The 17500-nt window shown below is 51.0% G+C and overlaps 1 protein-coding gene across 1 annotated transcript in view; it reads right to left on the bottom strand.

Annotated features, from left to right (window-relative positions):
- Window positions 1-17500, bottom strand: part of dchs1b (dachsous cadherin-related 1b) — a 92164-nt gene that overhangs the window by 68023 nt on the left and 6641 nt on the right. Inside the window, exons 4-8 of the mRNA XM_052521741.1 lie at window positions 14806-15269; window positions 11660-11897; window positions 10888-11075; window positions 10054-10150; window positions 9701-9858 (exon numbers count right to left, since the gene is read on the bottom strand). Coding sequence (XP_052377701.1) covers window positions 9701-9858; window positions 10054-10150; window positions 10888-11075; window positions 11660-11897; window positions 14806-15269 — 1145 coding nt within the window. The remainder of the gene's footprint in view (window positions 1-9700; window positions 9859-10053; window positions 10151-10887; window positions 11076-11659; window positions 11898-14805; window positions 15270-17500) is intronic.

Below are 17500 nucleotides of genomic sequence, written 5' to 3'. Positions count from 1 at the left end.
GGGTGGCTACTTTGAAGAATCTAAAATATATTTTGATTTGACGCTTTTCTGGTTACTACACGATTCAATGTGTGTTATCTCATAGTTGTGATGTCTTCACTATTATTCTACAATGTAGAAAATAGTTTTTAAAAAATGAAGAAAAACCCTGGAATGAGTAGGTTTGTCCAAACTTTTGACTGACACTGTATAATTCAACTCCATTCACTTCTATACAATTAATCTTCTGCTTTATGCTTGTCAAAATGAATTGACTCAGACCGACAAGTCCCCCCAGGTTTAAACGGCTGCAACACCCCTCTAAAGAAATAAACCATGTCTGGGGGAGAGAGTGACAGAGAGGGACTCGAAGGAGACAGACAGCCAGTTGTCCAGATGTTGTCTGTCGGTGACTATAACAGTAAAAAATGTTTTGTCCCAACAGCCTTACACAATGATTTTCCAATAGACATAGGTGTGTCCCAACTGGCACCCTATGTAGTGCACTACTTTAAACCAGAGTCCTATGGTTTTCTATTCCCTATATAGTGCACTACTTTAGACCAGAGCCCTATGGCACACTATTCCCTATATAGTGCACTACTTTTGCCCAGGTCCCATCGGGCTCTGGTCAAAAGTAGTGCACCCTATACTGTAGGGAATCGGGTGGCGTTTGGAACACAGACATAATACTGAAGTGTTTGGCTTGGATATGACAGAGAGGGGACATGACAGAGAGGAGACAAGACAGAGAGGGGACATGACAGAGAGGGGACAAGACAGAGAGGGGACATGACAGAGAGGGGACATGACAGAGAGGGGACATGACAGAGAGGGGACATGACAGAGAGGGGACATGACAGAGAGGGGACATGACAGAGAGGGGACATGACAGAGAGGGGACATGACAGAGAGGGGACATGACAGAGAGGGGACATGACAGAGAGGGGACATGACAGAGAGGGGACAAGACAGAGAGGGGACATGACAGAGAGGGGACATGACAGAGAGGGGACATGACAGAGAGGGGACATGACAGAGAGGGGACATGACAGAGAGGGGACATGACAGAGAGGGGACATGACAGAGAGGGGACAGAGAGGGGACAGAGAGGGGACATGACAGAGAGGGGACAAGACAGAGAGGGGACATGACAGAGAGGGGACATGACAGAGAGGGGACATGACAGAGAGGGGACAAGACAGAGGGGACAAGACAGAGAGGGGACATGACAGAGAGGGGACATGACAGAGAGGGGACATGACAGAGAGGGGACATGACAGAGAGGGGACATGACAGAGAGGGGACAAGACAGAGAGGGGACATGACAGAGAGGGGACATGACAGAGAGGGGACAAGACAGAGAGGGGACAAGACAGAGAGGGGACATGACAGAGAGGGGACAGACAGAGGGGACATGACAGAGAGGGGACATGACAGAGAGGGGACAAGACAGAGAGGGGACATGACAGAGAGGGGACATGACAGAGAGGGGACATGACAGAGAGGGGACATGACAGAGAGGGGACATGACAGAGAGGGGACATGACAGAGAGGGGACATGACAGAGAGGGGACATGACAGAGAGGGGACATGACAGAGAGGGGACATGACAGAGAGGGGACATGACAGAGAGGGGACATGACAGAGAGGGGACATGACAGAGAGGGGACATGACAGAGAGGGGACATGACTGAGAGGGGACATGACAGAGAGGGGACATGACAGAGAGGGGACATGACAGAGAGGGGACATGACAGAGAGGGGACATGACAGAGAGGGGACATGACAGAGAGGGGACATGACAGAGAGGGGACATGACAGAGAGGGGACATGACAGAGAGGGGACATTACGGGAAAACAATGATGGGAGGACAAAGAAATAAACAAGTGAACATTCCCTCTCCAACACACGCTATCGGTCAGGCCAACACGCTATCGGTCAGGCCAACACGCTATCGGTCAGGCCAACACGCTATCGGTCAGGTCAACACGCTATCGGTCAGGTCAACACGCTATCAGTCAGGTCAACACGCTATCAGTCAGGTCAACACGCTATCGGTCAGGTCAACACGCTATCGGTCAGGTCAACACGCTATCGGTCAGGCCAACACGCTATCGGTCAGGCCAACACGCTATCAGTCAGGTCAACACGCTATCAGTCAGGCCAACACGCTATCGGTCAGGCCAACACGCTATCGGTCAGGTCAACACGCTATCGGTCAGGCCAACACGCTATCGGTCAGGCCAACACGCTATCGGTCAGGCCAACACGCTATCGGTCAGGTCAACACGCTATCGGTCAGGCCAACACGCTATCGGTCAGGCCAACACGCTATCGGTCAGGCCAACACGCTATCAGTCAGGCCAACACGCTATCGGTCAGGCCAACACGCTATCAGTCAGGCCAACACGCTATCAGTCAGGTCAACACGCTATCGGTCAGGCCAACACGCTATCAGTCAGGTCAACACGCTATCGGTCAGGCCAACACGCTATCGGTCAGGTCAACACGCTATCGGTCAGGCCAACACGCTATCGGTCAGGCCAACACGCTATCGGTCTTGCCAACACGCTATCGGTCAGGCCAACACGCTATCGGTCAGGCCAACACGCTATCGGTCAGGCCAACACGCTTGTCCAACACGCTATCGGTCAGGCCAACACGCTTATCGGTCAGGCCAACACGCTATCGGTCAGGCCAACACGCTTATCGGTCAGGCCAACACGCTTATCGGTCAGGCCAACACGCTATCGGTCAGGCCAACACGCTATCGGTCAGGCAACAATCGGTCAGGCCAACACGCTATCGGTCAGGCCAACACGCTATCGGTCAGGCCAACACGCTTATCGGGTCAGGCCAACACGCTATCGGTCTTGCCAACACGCTATCGGTCAGGCCAACACGCTATCGGTCAGGCCAACACGCTATCGGTCAGGCCAACACGCTGGGTATCGGTCAACACGCTATCGGTCTTGCCAACACGCTATCGGTCAGGCCAACACGCTATCGGTCAGGCCAACACGCTATCGGTCAGGCCAACACGCTATCGGTCAGGCCAACACGCTATCGGTCTTGCCAACACGCTATCGGTCAGGTCAACACGCTATCGGTCAGGCCAACATGCTATCGGTCTTGCCAACACGCTATCGGTCAGGCCAACACGCTATCGGTCTTGCCAACATGCTATCGGTCAGGTCAACACGCTATCGGTCAGGTCAACACGCTATCGGTCAGGCCAACACGCTATCGGTCAGGTCAACACGCTATCAGTCAGGTCAACACGCTATCGGTCAGGCCAACACGCTATCGGTCAGGCCAACACGCTATCGGTCAGGTCAACACGCTATCGGTCAGGCCAACACGCTATCAGTCAGGTCAACACGCTATCGGTCAGGTCAACACGCTATCAGTCAGGTCAACATGCTATCGGTCAGGCCAACACGCTATCGGTCAGGTCAACACGCAATCGGTCAGGCCAACATGCTATCGGTCAGGCCAACACGCTATGGGTCAGGCCAACACGCTATCGGTCAGGCCAACACGCTATCAGTCAGGTCAACACGCTATCGGTCAGGTCAACACGCTATCGGTCAGGTCAACACGCTATCGGTCTTGCCAACACGCTATCGGTCAGGCCAACATGCTATCGGTCAGGTCAACACGCTATCGGTCAGGCCAACACGCTATCGGTCAGGCCAACACGCTATCGGTCAAGTCAACACGCTATCGGTCAGGTCAACACGCTATCGGTCAGGTCAACACGCTATCAGTCAGGTCAACACGCTATCGGTCAGGTCAACACGCTTATCGGTCAGGCCAACACGCTATCGGTCTTGCCAACACGCTATCGGTCAGGCCAACACGCTATCGGTCAGGCCAACACGCTATCGGTCAGGCCAACACGCTATCGGTCAGGTCAACACGCTATCGGTCAGGCCAACACGCTATCGGTCAGGCCAACACGCTATCAGTCAGGTCAACACGCTATCGGTCAGGTCAACACGCTATCGGTCAGGTCAACACGCTATCGGTCAGGTCAACACGCTATCGGTCAGGCCAACACGCTATCGGGTCAGGTCAACACGCTTATCGGTCAGGTCAACACGCTATCGGTCAGGTCAACACGCTATCGGTCAGGCCAACACGCTATCGGTCAGGTCAACACGCTATCGGTCAGGCCAACACGCTATCGGTCAGGCCAACACGCTATCGGTCAGGCCAACACGCTATCGGTCAGGTCAACACGCTATCGGTCAGGCCAACACGCTATCGGTCAGGTCAACACGCTATCGGTCAGGCCAACACGCTATCGGTCAGGCCAACACGCTATCGGTCAGGCCAACACGCTATCGGTCAGGCCAACACGCTATCGGTCAGGCCAACACGCTATCGGTCAGGCCAACACGCTATCGGTCAGGCCAACACGCTATCGGTCAGGCCAGGCCAACACGCTATCGGTCAGGCCAACACGCTATCGGTCAGGCCAACACGCTATCGGGTCAGGCCAACATCGGTCTTGCCAACACGCTATCGGTCAGGCCAACACGCTATCGGTCAGGCCAACACGCTATCGGTCAGGCCAACACGCTATGGGTCAGGCCAACACGCTATCGGTCAGGCCAACACGCTATCGGTCTTGCCAACACACTATCGGTCAGGCCAACACGCTATCGGTCAGGCCAACACGCTATCGGTCAGGCCAACACGCTATCGGTCAGGCCAACACGCTATCGGTCTCGGTGCCAACACGCTATCGGTCAGGCCAATCGGTCAGCCAACACGTCGGTCACACGCTGCCAATCGGTCAGGCCAACACGCTTATCGGTCTTGCCAACACGCTATCGGTCAGGCCAACACGCTATCGGTCTTGCCAGGTCAGGTCAGGTCAACACGCTTATCGGTCAGGCCAACACGCTATCGGTCAGGCCAACACGCTATCGGTCGGTCACACGCCAACACGCTATCGGTCAGGCCAACACGCTATCGGTCAGGTCAACACGCTATCGGTCAGGCCAACACGCTATCGGTCAGGCCAACACGCTATCGGTCAGGCCAACACGCTATCGGTCAGGCCAACACGCTATCGGTCAGGCCAACACGCTATCGGTCAGGCCAACACGCTATCGGTCAGGTCAACACGCTATCAGGCCAACACGCTATCGGTCTTGCAGGCCAACACGCTATCGGTCAGGCCAACATGCTATCGGTCTTGCCAACACGCTATCGGTCAGGCCAACACGCTTATCAGGTCAGGCCAACACGCTATCGGTCTTGCCAACACGCTATCGGTCAGGTCAACACGCTATCGGTCAGGCCAACATGCTATCGGTCTTGCCAACACGCTATCGGTCAGGCCAACACGCTATCGGTCTTGCCAACATGCTATCGGTCAGGTCAACACGCTATCGGTCAGGTCAACACGCTATCGGTCAGGCCAACACGCTATCAGTCAGGTCAACACGCTATCAGTCAGGTCAACACGCTATCAGTCAGGTCAACACGCTATCGGTCAGGCCAACACGCTATCGGTCAGGTCAACACGCTATCGGTCAGGCCAACACGCTATCAGTCAGGTCAACACGCTATCGGTCAGGTCAACACGCTATCAGTCAGGTCAACACGCTATCGGTCAGGCCAACACGCTATCAGTCAGGTCAACACGCTATCGGTCAGGCCAACACGCTATCGGTCAGGCCAACACGCTATCGGTCAGGCCAACACGCTATCAGTCAGGTCAACACGCTATCAGTCAGGCCAACACGCTATCGGTCAGGTCAACACGCTATCGGTCAGGTCAACACGCTATCGGTCTTGCCAACACGCTATCGGTCAGGCCAACATGCTATCGGTCAGGTCAACACGCTATCGGTCAGGCCAACACGCTATCGGTCAGGCCAACACGCTATCGGTCAAGTCAACACGCTATCGGTCGGTCAGGTCAACACGCTATCAGTCAGGTCAACACGCTATCGGTCAGGTCAACACGCTATCGGTCAGGCCAACACGCTATCGGTCTTGCCAACACGCTATCGGTCAGGCCAACACGCTATCGGTCAGGTCAACACGCTATCGGTCAGGCCAACACGCTATCGGTCAGGCCAACACGCTATCGGTCAGGCCAACACGCTATCGGTCAGGCCAACACGCTATCAGTCAGGTCAACACGCTATCGGTCAGGTCAACACGCTATCGGTCAGGTCAACACGCTATCGGTCAGGCCAACACGCTATCGGTCAGGCCAACACGCTATCAGTCAGGTCAACACGCTATCGGTCAGGTCAACACGCTATCGGTCAGGTCAACACGCTATCGGTCAGGCCAACACGCTATCGGTCAGGTCAACACGCTATCGGTCAGGCCAACACGCTATCGGTCAGGTCAACACGCTATCGGTCAGGCCAACACGCTATCGGTCAGGCCAACACGCTATCGGTCAGGCCAACACGCTATCGGTCAGGTCAACACGCTATCGGTCAGGCCAACACGCTATCGGTCAGGTCAACACGCTATCGGTCAGGCCAACACGCTTATCGGTCAGGCCAACACGCTTATCGGTCAGGCCAACACGCTATCGGTCAGGCCAACACGCTATCGGTCAGGCCAACACGCTTATCGGTCAGGCCAACACGCTTATCGGTCTTGCCAACACGCTATCGGTCAGGCCAACACGCTATCGGTCAGGCCAACACGCTATCGGTCAGGCCAACACGCTATCGGTCAGGTCAACACGCTATCGGTCAGGCCAACACGCTATCGGTCAGGCCAACACGCTATCGGTCAGGCCAACACGCTATCGGTCAGGTCAACACGCTATCGGTCAGGCCAACACGCTATCGGTCAGCTCTATGTTGACCCTAGTGGTGCGTATTTGTGTGTGTGTGTGTGTGTGGTGTGCGTGTGTGCGTGTGTGTGTGTGTGGTGTGCGTGCGTGCGTGCGTGCGTGCGTGCGTGTGTGTGTGTGTGTGGTGTGTGTGCGTGCGTGCATGTGTGCGTGCGTGTGTGTGTGTGTGTGTGTGTGTGTGTGCGTGCGTGCGTGCGTGTGTGTGTGTGTGTGTGTGTGTGCGTGCGTGTGTGCGTGTGGTGTGCGTGCGTGCGTGCGTGCGTGTGTGTGTGTGTGTGTGTGGTGTGTGTGCGTGCCTGCCTGTGATCTTACTGCCAGACACGCAGAGCAAAGTAGTACTGCTAATGCTGACAGGCCAAACCACATATCTAGTACCAGGGTGAGACACCTGAAACCCCACCTCTTTAAGGAATACCTAGGACAGGATAAAGTAATCCTTCTCACCCCCCCCCCTTAAAAGATTTAGATGCACTATTGTAAAGTGGCTGTTCCACTGGATGTCATAAGGTGAATGCACCAATTTGTAAGTCGCTCTGGATAAGAGCGTCTGCTAAATGACTTAAATGTAAATGTAATGTAATGAATCGGGTGAATCGGGTGAATCAGGTGAATCAGGTGAATCAGGGGAATCGGGGGAATCGGGTGAATCAGGTGAATCAGGTGAATCAGGTGAATCAGGTGAATCGGGTGAATCGGGTGAATCAGGTGAATCAGGTGTGTTTGGGCTGGACTAGAGCAATGGCAGGAGTATCCGACTGAGCGAGTTCAGAAAGACTGACGCAGAAGGACAACTCTCAGGTAGATTAATGAGAGGAGAGTTGTTGCCCTGCAGGGCTTCTCACCTTGGCTTTTGGTTACACTATATACCTCTGGAGCAGAAAACATGATATACTTTTCTGTTTTTCCACAGGTAAGGATTCAACTCTCGGTTTTTCTCTCTCTATTTCAGACTCTCTGGACTTCTACACTTCTCACACAGATGATGTGAATGAGACCCCACGTGTTTAACGCAAGGAGAGAGCAGAGGAGGACAGGACAGAACCAGCAGAGATACTGCATCCTTCTGGAGGTCGTGTGTGTGTGTGTGTGTGTGTGTGTGTGTGTGTGTGTGTGTGTGTGTGTGTGTGTGTGTGTGTGTGTGTGTGTGTGTGTGTGTGTGTGTGTGTGTGTGTGTGGTGTGTGTGCATGCCTGCCTGCCTGCCTGCCTGTGATCTTACTGCCAGACACGCAGAGCAAAGTAGTACTGCTAATGCTGACAGGCCAAACCACATATCTAGTACCAGGGTGAATCAGGTGAATCGGGTGAATTGGGTTAATCGGGTGAATCGGGTGAATAGGGTGAATCGGGTGAATAGGGTGAATCGGGTTAATAGGGTGAATAGGGTGAATCGGGTTAATCGGGTGAATCGGGTGAATACCAGCAGGGTGAATCGGGTGAATCGGGTGAATCAGAGGTAGTTAATCGACAGGGTGAATCAGGGTGAATCGGGTGAATCGGGTGAATCGGGTGAATCGGGTGAATCAGGTGAATAGGGTGAATCGGGTGAATCGGGTGAATCAGGTGAATAGGGTGAATCGGGTGAATCGGGTGAATCAGGTGAATCGGGTGAATCAGGTGAATCAGGTGAATCAGGTGAATCGGGTGAATCAGGTGAATAGGGTGAATCGGGTGAATCGGGTGAATCAGGTGAATCAGGTGAATCAGGTGAATCAGGGGAATCGGGGGAATCGGGTGAATCAGGTGAATCAGGTGAATCAGGGGAATCGGGGGAATCGGGTGAATCAGGTGAATCGGGTGAATCAGGTGAATCAGGTGAATCAGGTGTGTTTGGGCTGGACTAGAGCAATGGCAGGAGTATCCGACTGAGCGAGTTCAGAAAGACTGACGCAGAAGGACAACTCTCAGGTAGATTAATGAGAGGAGAGTTGTTGCCCTGCAGGGCTTCTCACCTTGGCTTTTGGTTACACTATATACCTCTGGAGCAGAAAACATTATATACTTTTCTGTTTTTCCACAGGTAAGGATTCAACTCTCGGTTTTCTCTCTCTATTTCAGACTCTCTGGACTTCTACACTTCTCACACAGATGATGTGAATGAGACCCCACGTGTTTAACGCAAGGAGAGAGCAGAGGAGGACAGGACAGAACCAGCAGAGATACTGCATCCTTCTGGAGGTCGTGTGTGTGTGTGTGTGTGTGTGTGTGTGTGTGTGTGTGTGTGTGTGTGTGTGTGTGTGTGTGTGTGTGTGTGTGTGTGTGTGTGTGTGTGTGTGTGTGCCTGCCTGCCTGCCTGCCTGTGATCTTACTGCCAGACACGCAGAGCAAAGTAGTACTGCTAATGCTGACAGGCCAAACCACATATCTAGTACCAGGGTGAATCAGGTGAATCGGGTGAATCGGGTTAATCGGGTGAATCGGGTGAATAGGGTGAATCGGGTGAATAGGGTGAATCGGGTGAATCGGGTGAATCGGGTTAATAGGGTGAATAGGGTGAATCGGGTTAATCGGGTGAATCGGGTGAATAGGGTGAATCGGGTGAATCGGGTGAATCGGGTTAATAGGGTGAATAGGGTGAATCGGGTGAATCGGGTGTGTTTGGGCTGGACTAGAGCAATGGCAATGGTGTTTGGACTAGAGCAATGGTTTAACGCAAGGAGAGAGCAGAGGAGGACAGGACAGAACCAGCAGAGATACTGCATCCTTCTGGAGGTCGTGTGTGTGTGCGTGTGTGTGTGTGTGTGTGTGTGTGTGTGTGTGTGTGTGTGTGTGTGTGTGTGTGTGTGTGTGTGTGTGTGTGTGTGTGTGTGTGTGTGTGTGTGTGTGTGTGTGTGTGTGTGTGTGTGTGTGTGTGTGTGTGTGTGTGTGTGTGTGTTACCTGAATGCGTAGGGGACAGGTAGAGGTGTGTGGAGGTGTGCCGTGGTCAGAAGCTGACACTGTCAGGTTGTACTCAGCCCTCTCAGCGTGTCTCAGAGAGGACGAGCAACGTAGTTCTCCTGTGGTGGGGTTCAATGAGAAACACTCCACTCTGGAACCTGGATAGGAGACAGGCTTAATATTAGGATTTTTTAAAAACGTTTTATACTTTTACTTTTGATACTTAAGTATATTTAAAACCAAAAAACACTTTTACTCAAGTAGTATTTTACTGGGAGACTTTTACTTGAGTCATTTTTTTTACTTTTACTCAAGTATGACAATTGGGTGTATTGGTGTGAGTTAGTTCTTACCTGACAGTGAGTAATGGAGTGTTCCGTTCTCTCCCTCATCGGGATCTTTAGCTGTTATTGTCCCCAAGACTGAGCCAGGCTGGGATTCCTCCATCACCTACACAGAGAGAGCGAGAGAGAGAGAGAGAGAGAGAGAGAGAGAGAGAGAGAGAGAGAGAGAGAGAGAGAGAGAGAGAGAGAGAGAGAGAGAGAGAGAGAGAGAGAGAGAGAGAGAGAGAGAGAGACAGAGAGAGAGAGGAGACAGAGCGACAGAGAGAGAGAGAGAGAGAGAGAGAGAGAGAGAGAGAGAGAGAGAGAGAGAGAGAGAGAGAGAGAGAGACAGAGAGAGAGAGAGAGAGACAGAGAGAGAGAGAGAGAGAGAGAGAGAGAGAGAGAGAGAGAGAAAGAGAGAGACAGAGACAGAGAGAGTGGTTAAAGAGAGAGAGAGAGAGAGAGAGAGAGAGAGAGAGAGAGAGAGAGAGAGAGACAGAGAGACAGAGAGAGAGACAGAGAGAGAGAGAGAGAGAGAGAGAGAGAGAGAGAGAGAGAGAGAGAGAGAGAGAGAGAGAGAGAGAGAGAGAGAGAGAGAGACAGAGAGAGAGAGAGAGAGAGAGAGAGAGACAGAGAGACAGAGACAGAGAGACAGAGAGAGACAGAGAGAGAGAGAGAGAGAGAGAGAGAGAGAGAGAGAGAGAGAGAGAGAGAGAGAGAGAGAGAGAGAGAGAGAGAGAGAGAGAGAGAGAGAGAGAGAGAGAGAGAGAGAGAGAGAGCATTATTCATCTGCCCTCCAGCCAAAACGTTTGTCCAACCCTGGTGTAAGGGATACAATTTGGGATTGGATGTCCCCTCTCTTACTTGTATGAGCAGTTCCCTGTCGGGGTGGGCGTGGTTAAAGACAGGGGCGTTGTCGTTCTCATCCAATAGAGTGATGTGGGCAGTACCCGTAGCGCTGCGAGGGGGCGTGCCTCCGTCTTGTACAACAACCACCAGCTGGTAGCTAGACTGCTGCTCTCTGTCGAGAGATAACCTGGTACTGATCTCACCTAGAGAGAGAGAAGAGGGAGAGAGAGACAGAGAGAGACGAGGAGGGAGAGAGAGAAAGATGAAGAGGGAGGGAACGAGAGAAAGAGAGAGACACCAAGAGAGAGAGAGAGAGAGAGAGAAAGAGAAAGAGAGAGGGAGAGGGAAGGAAGGAAGGAAGGAAGGAAGGAAGGAAGGAAGGAAGGAAGGAAGGAAGGAAGGAAGGAAGGAAGGAAGGAAGGAAGGACAGAGAGAGAGAGAGAGATGAAGAGGGAGGGAAGGAGAGAGAGAAAGAGAGGGGGAGAGAGAGAATAAAAGGTAGAGGGAGAATGGAGAGTCAAGGCAGGGTTGAAGAGAGTTGAAATAAAGGAACAGAGTAGGATAGACACACATTAGGTTTAAAATAATGTTTATCTACATGTCTACTGTCAGGTACACTAACAATCTCAGTAAGTCCTGGGCTGTTATTCATTAAGCAACTCATAGCAGGAGGGCTGATCTAGGACCAGTTTTGCCTTCTTTTTTTTAAAAATATTAAAATGAATTAGATTAATATGGATTGATCCCAGATCAGCACTCGTACTCCGAGACCCTTGGCGTTCCTCACCTGTGTGTGAGTTGATCTGGAAGTGTCTGTCAGTGTGCAGGAGTCTGAAGGTCAGTCTGGCGTTCAGTCCTGCGTCTCTGTCGGTAGCCGACACGCGGCCGAACCCCGTGCCCGCCGGAAGGTTCTCTGTCACAGCCAGAAACACCCTCTCCTGACTCAGACGGGGACTGTTGTCGTTCTCATCTGTCACAGAGACCCTCACCGTGGCACTGCCAGTCCTGCCCACCCCAGCCGCGCCCTGCGCAGAACGGAGGAGGGTTAACATACAGTAGATAGAGATATGAGGAAACCTGTGTGTTTTATGTGTAGTTCACCGGGTCTCTAAACCCGTCTCACAGACACAGACTAAGAGAAGATAAACCACAAGTCAACATGAAGATAAACCACAAGTCAACATGAAGATAAACCACAAGTCAACATGAAGATAAACCACAAGTCAACATGAAGATAAACCACAAGTCAACATGAAGATAAACCACAAGTCTACATGAAGATAAACCACAAGTCAACATGAAGATAAACCACAAGTCAACATGAAGATAAACCACAAGTCAACATGAAGATAAACCACAAGTCAACATGAAGATAAACCACAAGTCAACATGAAGATAAACCACAAGTCAACATGAAGATAAACCACAAGTCTACATGAAGATAAACCACAAGTCAACATGAAGATAAACCACAAGTCAACATGAAGATAAACCACAAGTCAACATGAAGATAAACCACAAGTCAACATGAAGATAAACCACAAGTCAACATGAAGATAAAACAGAAGTCTACATGAAGATAAACCACAAGTCAACATGAAGATAAATGAATGATAAACCACAAGTCAACATGAAGATAAACCACAAGTCAACATGAAGATAAACCACAAGTCAACATGAAGATAAACCACAAGTCAACATGAAGATAAACCACAAGTCAACATGAAGATAAACCACAAGTCAACATGAAGATAAACCACAAGTCAACATGAAGATAAACCACAAGTCAACATGAAGATAAACCACAAGTCAACATGAAGATAAACCACAAGTCAACATGAAGATAAACCACAAGTCTACATGAAGATAAACCACAAGTCTACATGAAGATAAACCACAAGTCAACATGAAGATAAACCACAAGTCAACATGAAGATAAACCACAAGTCAACATGAAGATAAACCACAAGTCTACATGAAGATAAACCACAAGTCAACATGAAGTCTACATGAAGATAAAACCACAAGTCAACATGAAGAAGATAAACCACAAGTCAACATGAAGATAAACCACAAGTCAACATGAAGATAAACCACAAGTCAACATGAAGATAAAACAAGTCAACATGAAGTCTACATGAAGATAAAACAAGTCAACATGAAGTCAAGTCTACATGAAGATAAACCACAAGTCAACATGAAGATAAACCACATGAAGATCAACATGAAGATGAATGAAGATAAACCACAAGTCAACATGAAGATAAACCACAAGTCAACATGAAGATAAAACAAGTCACATGAAGTCAAGTCAACATGAAGATAAACCACAAGTCAACATGAAGATAAACCACAAGTCAACATGAAGATAAACCACAAGTCAACATGAAGATAAACCACAAGTCAACATGAAGATAAACCACAAGTCTACATGAAGATAAACCACAAGTCTACATGAAGATAAACCACAAGTCAACATGAAGATAAACCACAAGTCTACATGAAGATAAACCACACGTCTACATGAAGAGTAAGAGTGATAAGAGTGATCGTATGCCCTAAACTGCTGTGTTCCTCACAAGTCTACATGAAGATAAACCACAAGCCCTCCCGGTCCAGAGAAGATTGCCACCACAAGTCAGTAAAGATATATGAAGATCCTTAGCCTCCCGGTCAACAGAAGATAAACCACAAGCTACATGAAGTAAAACAACCACCCACTATCTGAAGATAAACCACAAGGAAGATAAACCGAAGTCCCTGAAGATAAACCACAAGTCTACATGAAGATCACAAGTCGTCCGGATAAACCACAGTCATGAAGATAAACCACACCGAAGATAAACCACAAGTCAACAGGAAGATAAACCACAAGTCCATGAAGATAAAACCAAGTCCATGAAGTTCAACCCAGTCAACAGCCTCTCTGTTAATCTACATGGCGCGGACCTGAAGATAAACCACAAGTCTACATGGACGCGTGTGTTTAAACCACAAGTCAACATGAAGATAAAACCAAGTCTACATGAAGCGTGTTCTCCATGAAGGTAAACCACAAGTCAACATGAAGATAAACCACAAGCGAAGATAAACCACAAGTCTACATGAAGGTAAACCGTTAGCGTACATGAAGATAAACCACAAGTCCGGGCCCTCAACATGAAGATCCTGAGCCTGGACATGAAGCACAAGTCAACTGAAGAACAAGTCTACATGAAGTGAAGATAAACCACAAGAAGGTAGAGCATGAAGCAAGTCAACATGAAGATAAACCACAAGGGGGCTAAAACCACAATCTTGAAGCTACCAACATGAACCTGGGAGGAAGAGGGGATCGTATGCCCTAAACTGGGAGTCCAGAGGGAGGGATATGTCCTTAGGGTCCAGATGGAGGGATCTGGGGGAAGGGAGGATGGGGGCAGGGAGCCAGCAGCAGCCTCTCTGTTAAGGCGCGGACCTGTGGGAGGGTTTAGAGGGAGGCTCCAGGAGGGGGCGGGGCATCCTGGGACAGATGAAGGTAGGGCTCCCATCTTTAGCTACCACCTGGGAGGAGGGGGGAGGGGAGGGGGAGGGAGGGGGAGGAAGGAGGAGGGAGGGAGGGGGGGCAGGGAGGGAGGGAGGGGGCAGGGAGGAAGAGGGGGAGGGGGCAGGGAGGGGGAGGGGGGCAGGGCAGGGAGGGAGATAGGGAGGAGGGGGAGGGAGGGGGGGCAGGGAGGGAGGGAGGGAGGAGGGGGGGAGGGGGGGAGGGAGGGAGGGAGGGAGGGAGGGAGGGAGGGAGGGAGGGAGGAGAAGATCAATGAGTAATCTAATTTAATATAGACAAATACATATGATGGCCGTATTGTTCCATTCTTCAATGAAAAACTTTATTAGGGAGTTTATTTTACTATTTGATCTAAATTAGATTTTAAATTATTTTAAATTCTCCCTAACCTGTAGGTCGTAGCGCGGAACACTTTCGTAGTTCAGTTCACCAATCAGCTTCAGCTCCCCGCTTCCTCGGTCCACGCCAAACATCCTTTGACCGCTACTGCCCCCCGTGCCGATCGAGACCAGGTCAAAACTCAGCTGACCGTTTGGACCAGAGTCCCGGTCAGTGGCCTGAACCCGGTACACCACCGTTCCCATTTTAGTCACCTCCGGGAGAAGGAGGGATTCGGAGGAGGAGGGAAGGAAGGAGGGAGCGTTGTCATTGACGTCTGAGATGGTGATGCGTACGCGAGTGGTTCCGTAGGCGGGCGGAGAGCCGTAGCGAGCCAGGACTTCCAGGTCGAGGCTGGGACAGGCCTCGTGGTCCAGAGGGACAGAGGAACGGAGCGCCCCGGAGGTAGAGTCCATGGTGAAATAACCTTCTGGGTCACCGGATGAGATGGAATAGGAGATGTCCTGGGAAGGACCTGAGAGAGGGAGGGAGGGGAGAGAGGGAGGGATGGAGGGAGAGAGGGAGGGAGGAGGGAAGGAGGGATGGAGGCAGAGGGATAGAGGCAGAGAGGGAGGGAGGGATGGGCAGAGAGGAGGGAGGGAGGGAGGATGGAGGCAGAAAGGGAGGGAGGAGGAAGGAGGGAGGGAGGGAGGGAGGGAGGAGGAGGGGAGGGAGGGAGGGAGGAGGGAGGGAGGGAGGGAGGAGGAGGATGGGAGCAGGGAGGGAGGGAGGGAGGCAGAGGGAGGGAGGGAGTGAAGGAGGGATGGAGGGAGGGAGGGGAGGGATGGAGGCAGAGAGGGAGGAGGGAGTGAAGGAGGGATGGAGGGAGGGAGGCAGAGGATGGAGGCAGGGAGGGGAGGGAGGGAGGGAGGGAGGGAGGAGGGAGGAGGGAGGGAGGAGGAGGGAGGGAGCAGAGGGGAGGGAGGGAGGGAGGGAGGAGGAGGGAGGGAGGGAGGGGGAGGGAGGAGGGAGGGAGGGAGGGAGGGAGGGAGGGAGGGAGGGAGGGAGGGAGGGAGGGAGGGAGGGAGGGAGGGAGGGAGGAGGGAAGGAGGGAGGGAGGGGAGGGAGGGAGGGAGGGAAGGAGAGGAGGGAGGCAGAGAGGAGGAGGGAGGCAGAGAGAGGAGGGAGGGAGGCAGGGAGGAGGAGGGAGGAGGGAGGGAGGGAGGGAGGGAGGAGGAGGGAGGGAGGGAGGGAGGAGGGAGGAGGGAGGGAGGAGGGAGGGAGGGGAGGGAGGGGGAGGAGGAGGGAGGGAGGGAGGGAGGGAGGGAGGAGGGAGGGAGGGAGGGAGGGAGGGGGGGGAGGGAGGGAGGGAGGGAGGGAGGGACATAATGGTTAATCCCATGTGAAACAGAGAAGTAATTTAATAGCCTATAATACAAACAGAGCATCAATCACAGTCAATTCCAAAATGTCCACATCAACTCCTGTACTGAAAAAGAGCAATGATGTAAGTGGATGTATTGTTTGTTTACGGTTGTATTCTAAATGTGTTTGACAGTCCTTGTCTATTAGTCAGTGTTTTTTTGTTACATGTTTTGTGTTTTGTGTGAATCCCAGGAAGAGTAGTTACTGCTTCAGTCTGATGTGGATCCTCATCAAGCAAAAGACTCAATGACAGTAGATATAAAACAGTTAAGAGTGGAGGGGGAATAAGGGTACTTCAGATGGAATAAGGGTTCTTCAGATGGAATAAGGGTTCTTCAGATGGAATAAGGGTACTTCAGATGGAATAAGGGTTCTTCAGATGGAATAAGGGTTCTTCAGATGGAATAAGGGTTCTTCAGATGGAATAAGGGTACTTCAGATGGAATAAGGGTTCTTCAGGTGGAATAAGGGTTCTTCAGATGGAATAAGGGTACTTCAGATGGAATAAGGGTTCTTCAGATGGAATAAGGGTTCTTCAGATGGAATAAGGGTTCTTCAGATGGAATAAGGGTTCTTCAGATGGAATAAGGGTACAACGGATGGAATAAGGGTTCTTCAGATGGAATAAGGGTTCTTCAGATGGAATAAGGGTTCTTCAGATGGAATAAGGGTTCTTCAGATGGAATAAGGGTACAACGGATGGAATAAGGGTTCTTCGGATGGAATAAGGGTTCTTCAGATGGAATAAGGGTTCTTCAGATGGAAAAAGGGTTCTTCAGATGGAATAAGGGTTCTTCAGATGGAATAAGGGTTCTTCAGATGGAAAAAGGGTTTTTCAGATGGAATAAGGGTTCTTCAGATGGAATAAGGGTTCTTCAGATGGAATAAGGGTACTTCGGATGGAATAAGGGTACAACGGATGGAATAAGGGTTCTTCAGATGGAATAAGAGTACTTCGGATGGAATAAGGGTACTTCAGATGGAATAAGGGTTCTTCAGATGGAAAAAGGGTTCTTCAGATGGAAAAAGGGTTCTTCAGATGGAATAAGGGTTCTTCAGATGGAATAAGGGTTCTTCAGATGGAATAAGGGTACTTCAGATGGAAAAAGGGTTCTTCAGATGGAATAAGGGTTCTTCAGATGGAATAAGGGTTCTTCAGATGGAATAAGGGTACTTCGGATGGAATAAGGGTTCTTCAGATGGAAAAAGGGTTCTTCGGATGGAATAAGGGTACATCGGATGGAATAAGGGTTCTTCAGATGGAATAAGGGTTCTTCGGATGGAATAAGGGTTCTTCAGATGGAGAAAGGATTCTTCGGACTGAATAAAGGTACTTCAGAT

This window comes from Oncorhynchus keta, chromosome 6 (genome assembly GCF_023373465.1).
Source record: "Oncorhynchus keta strain PuntledgeMale-10-30-2019 chromosome 6, Oket_V2, whole genome shotgun sequence".
In the NCBI taxonomy this organism is placed as follows: Eukaryota; Metazoa; Chordata; class Actinopteri; order Salmoniformes; family Salmonidae; genus Oncorhynchus; species Oncorhynchus keta.
This window is presented reverse-complemented; position numbering and strand designations above follow the sequence as displayed.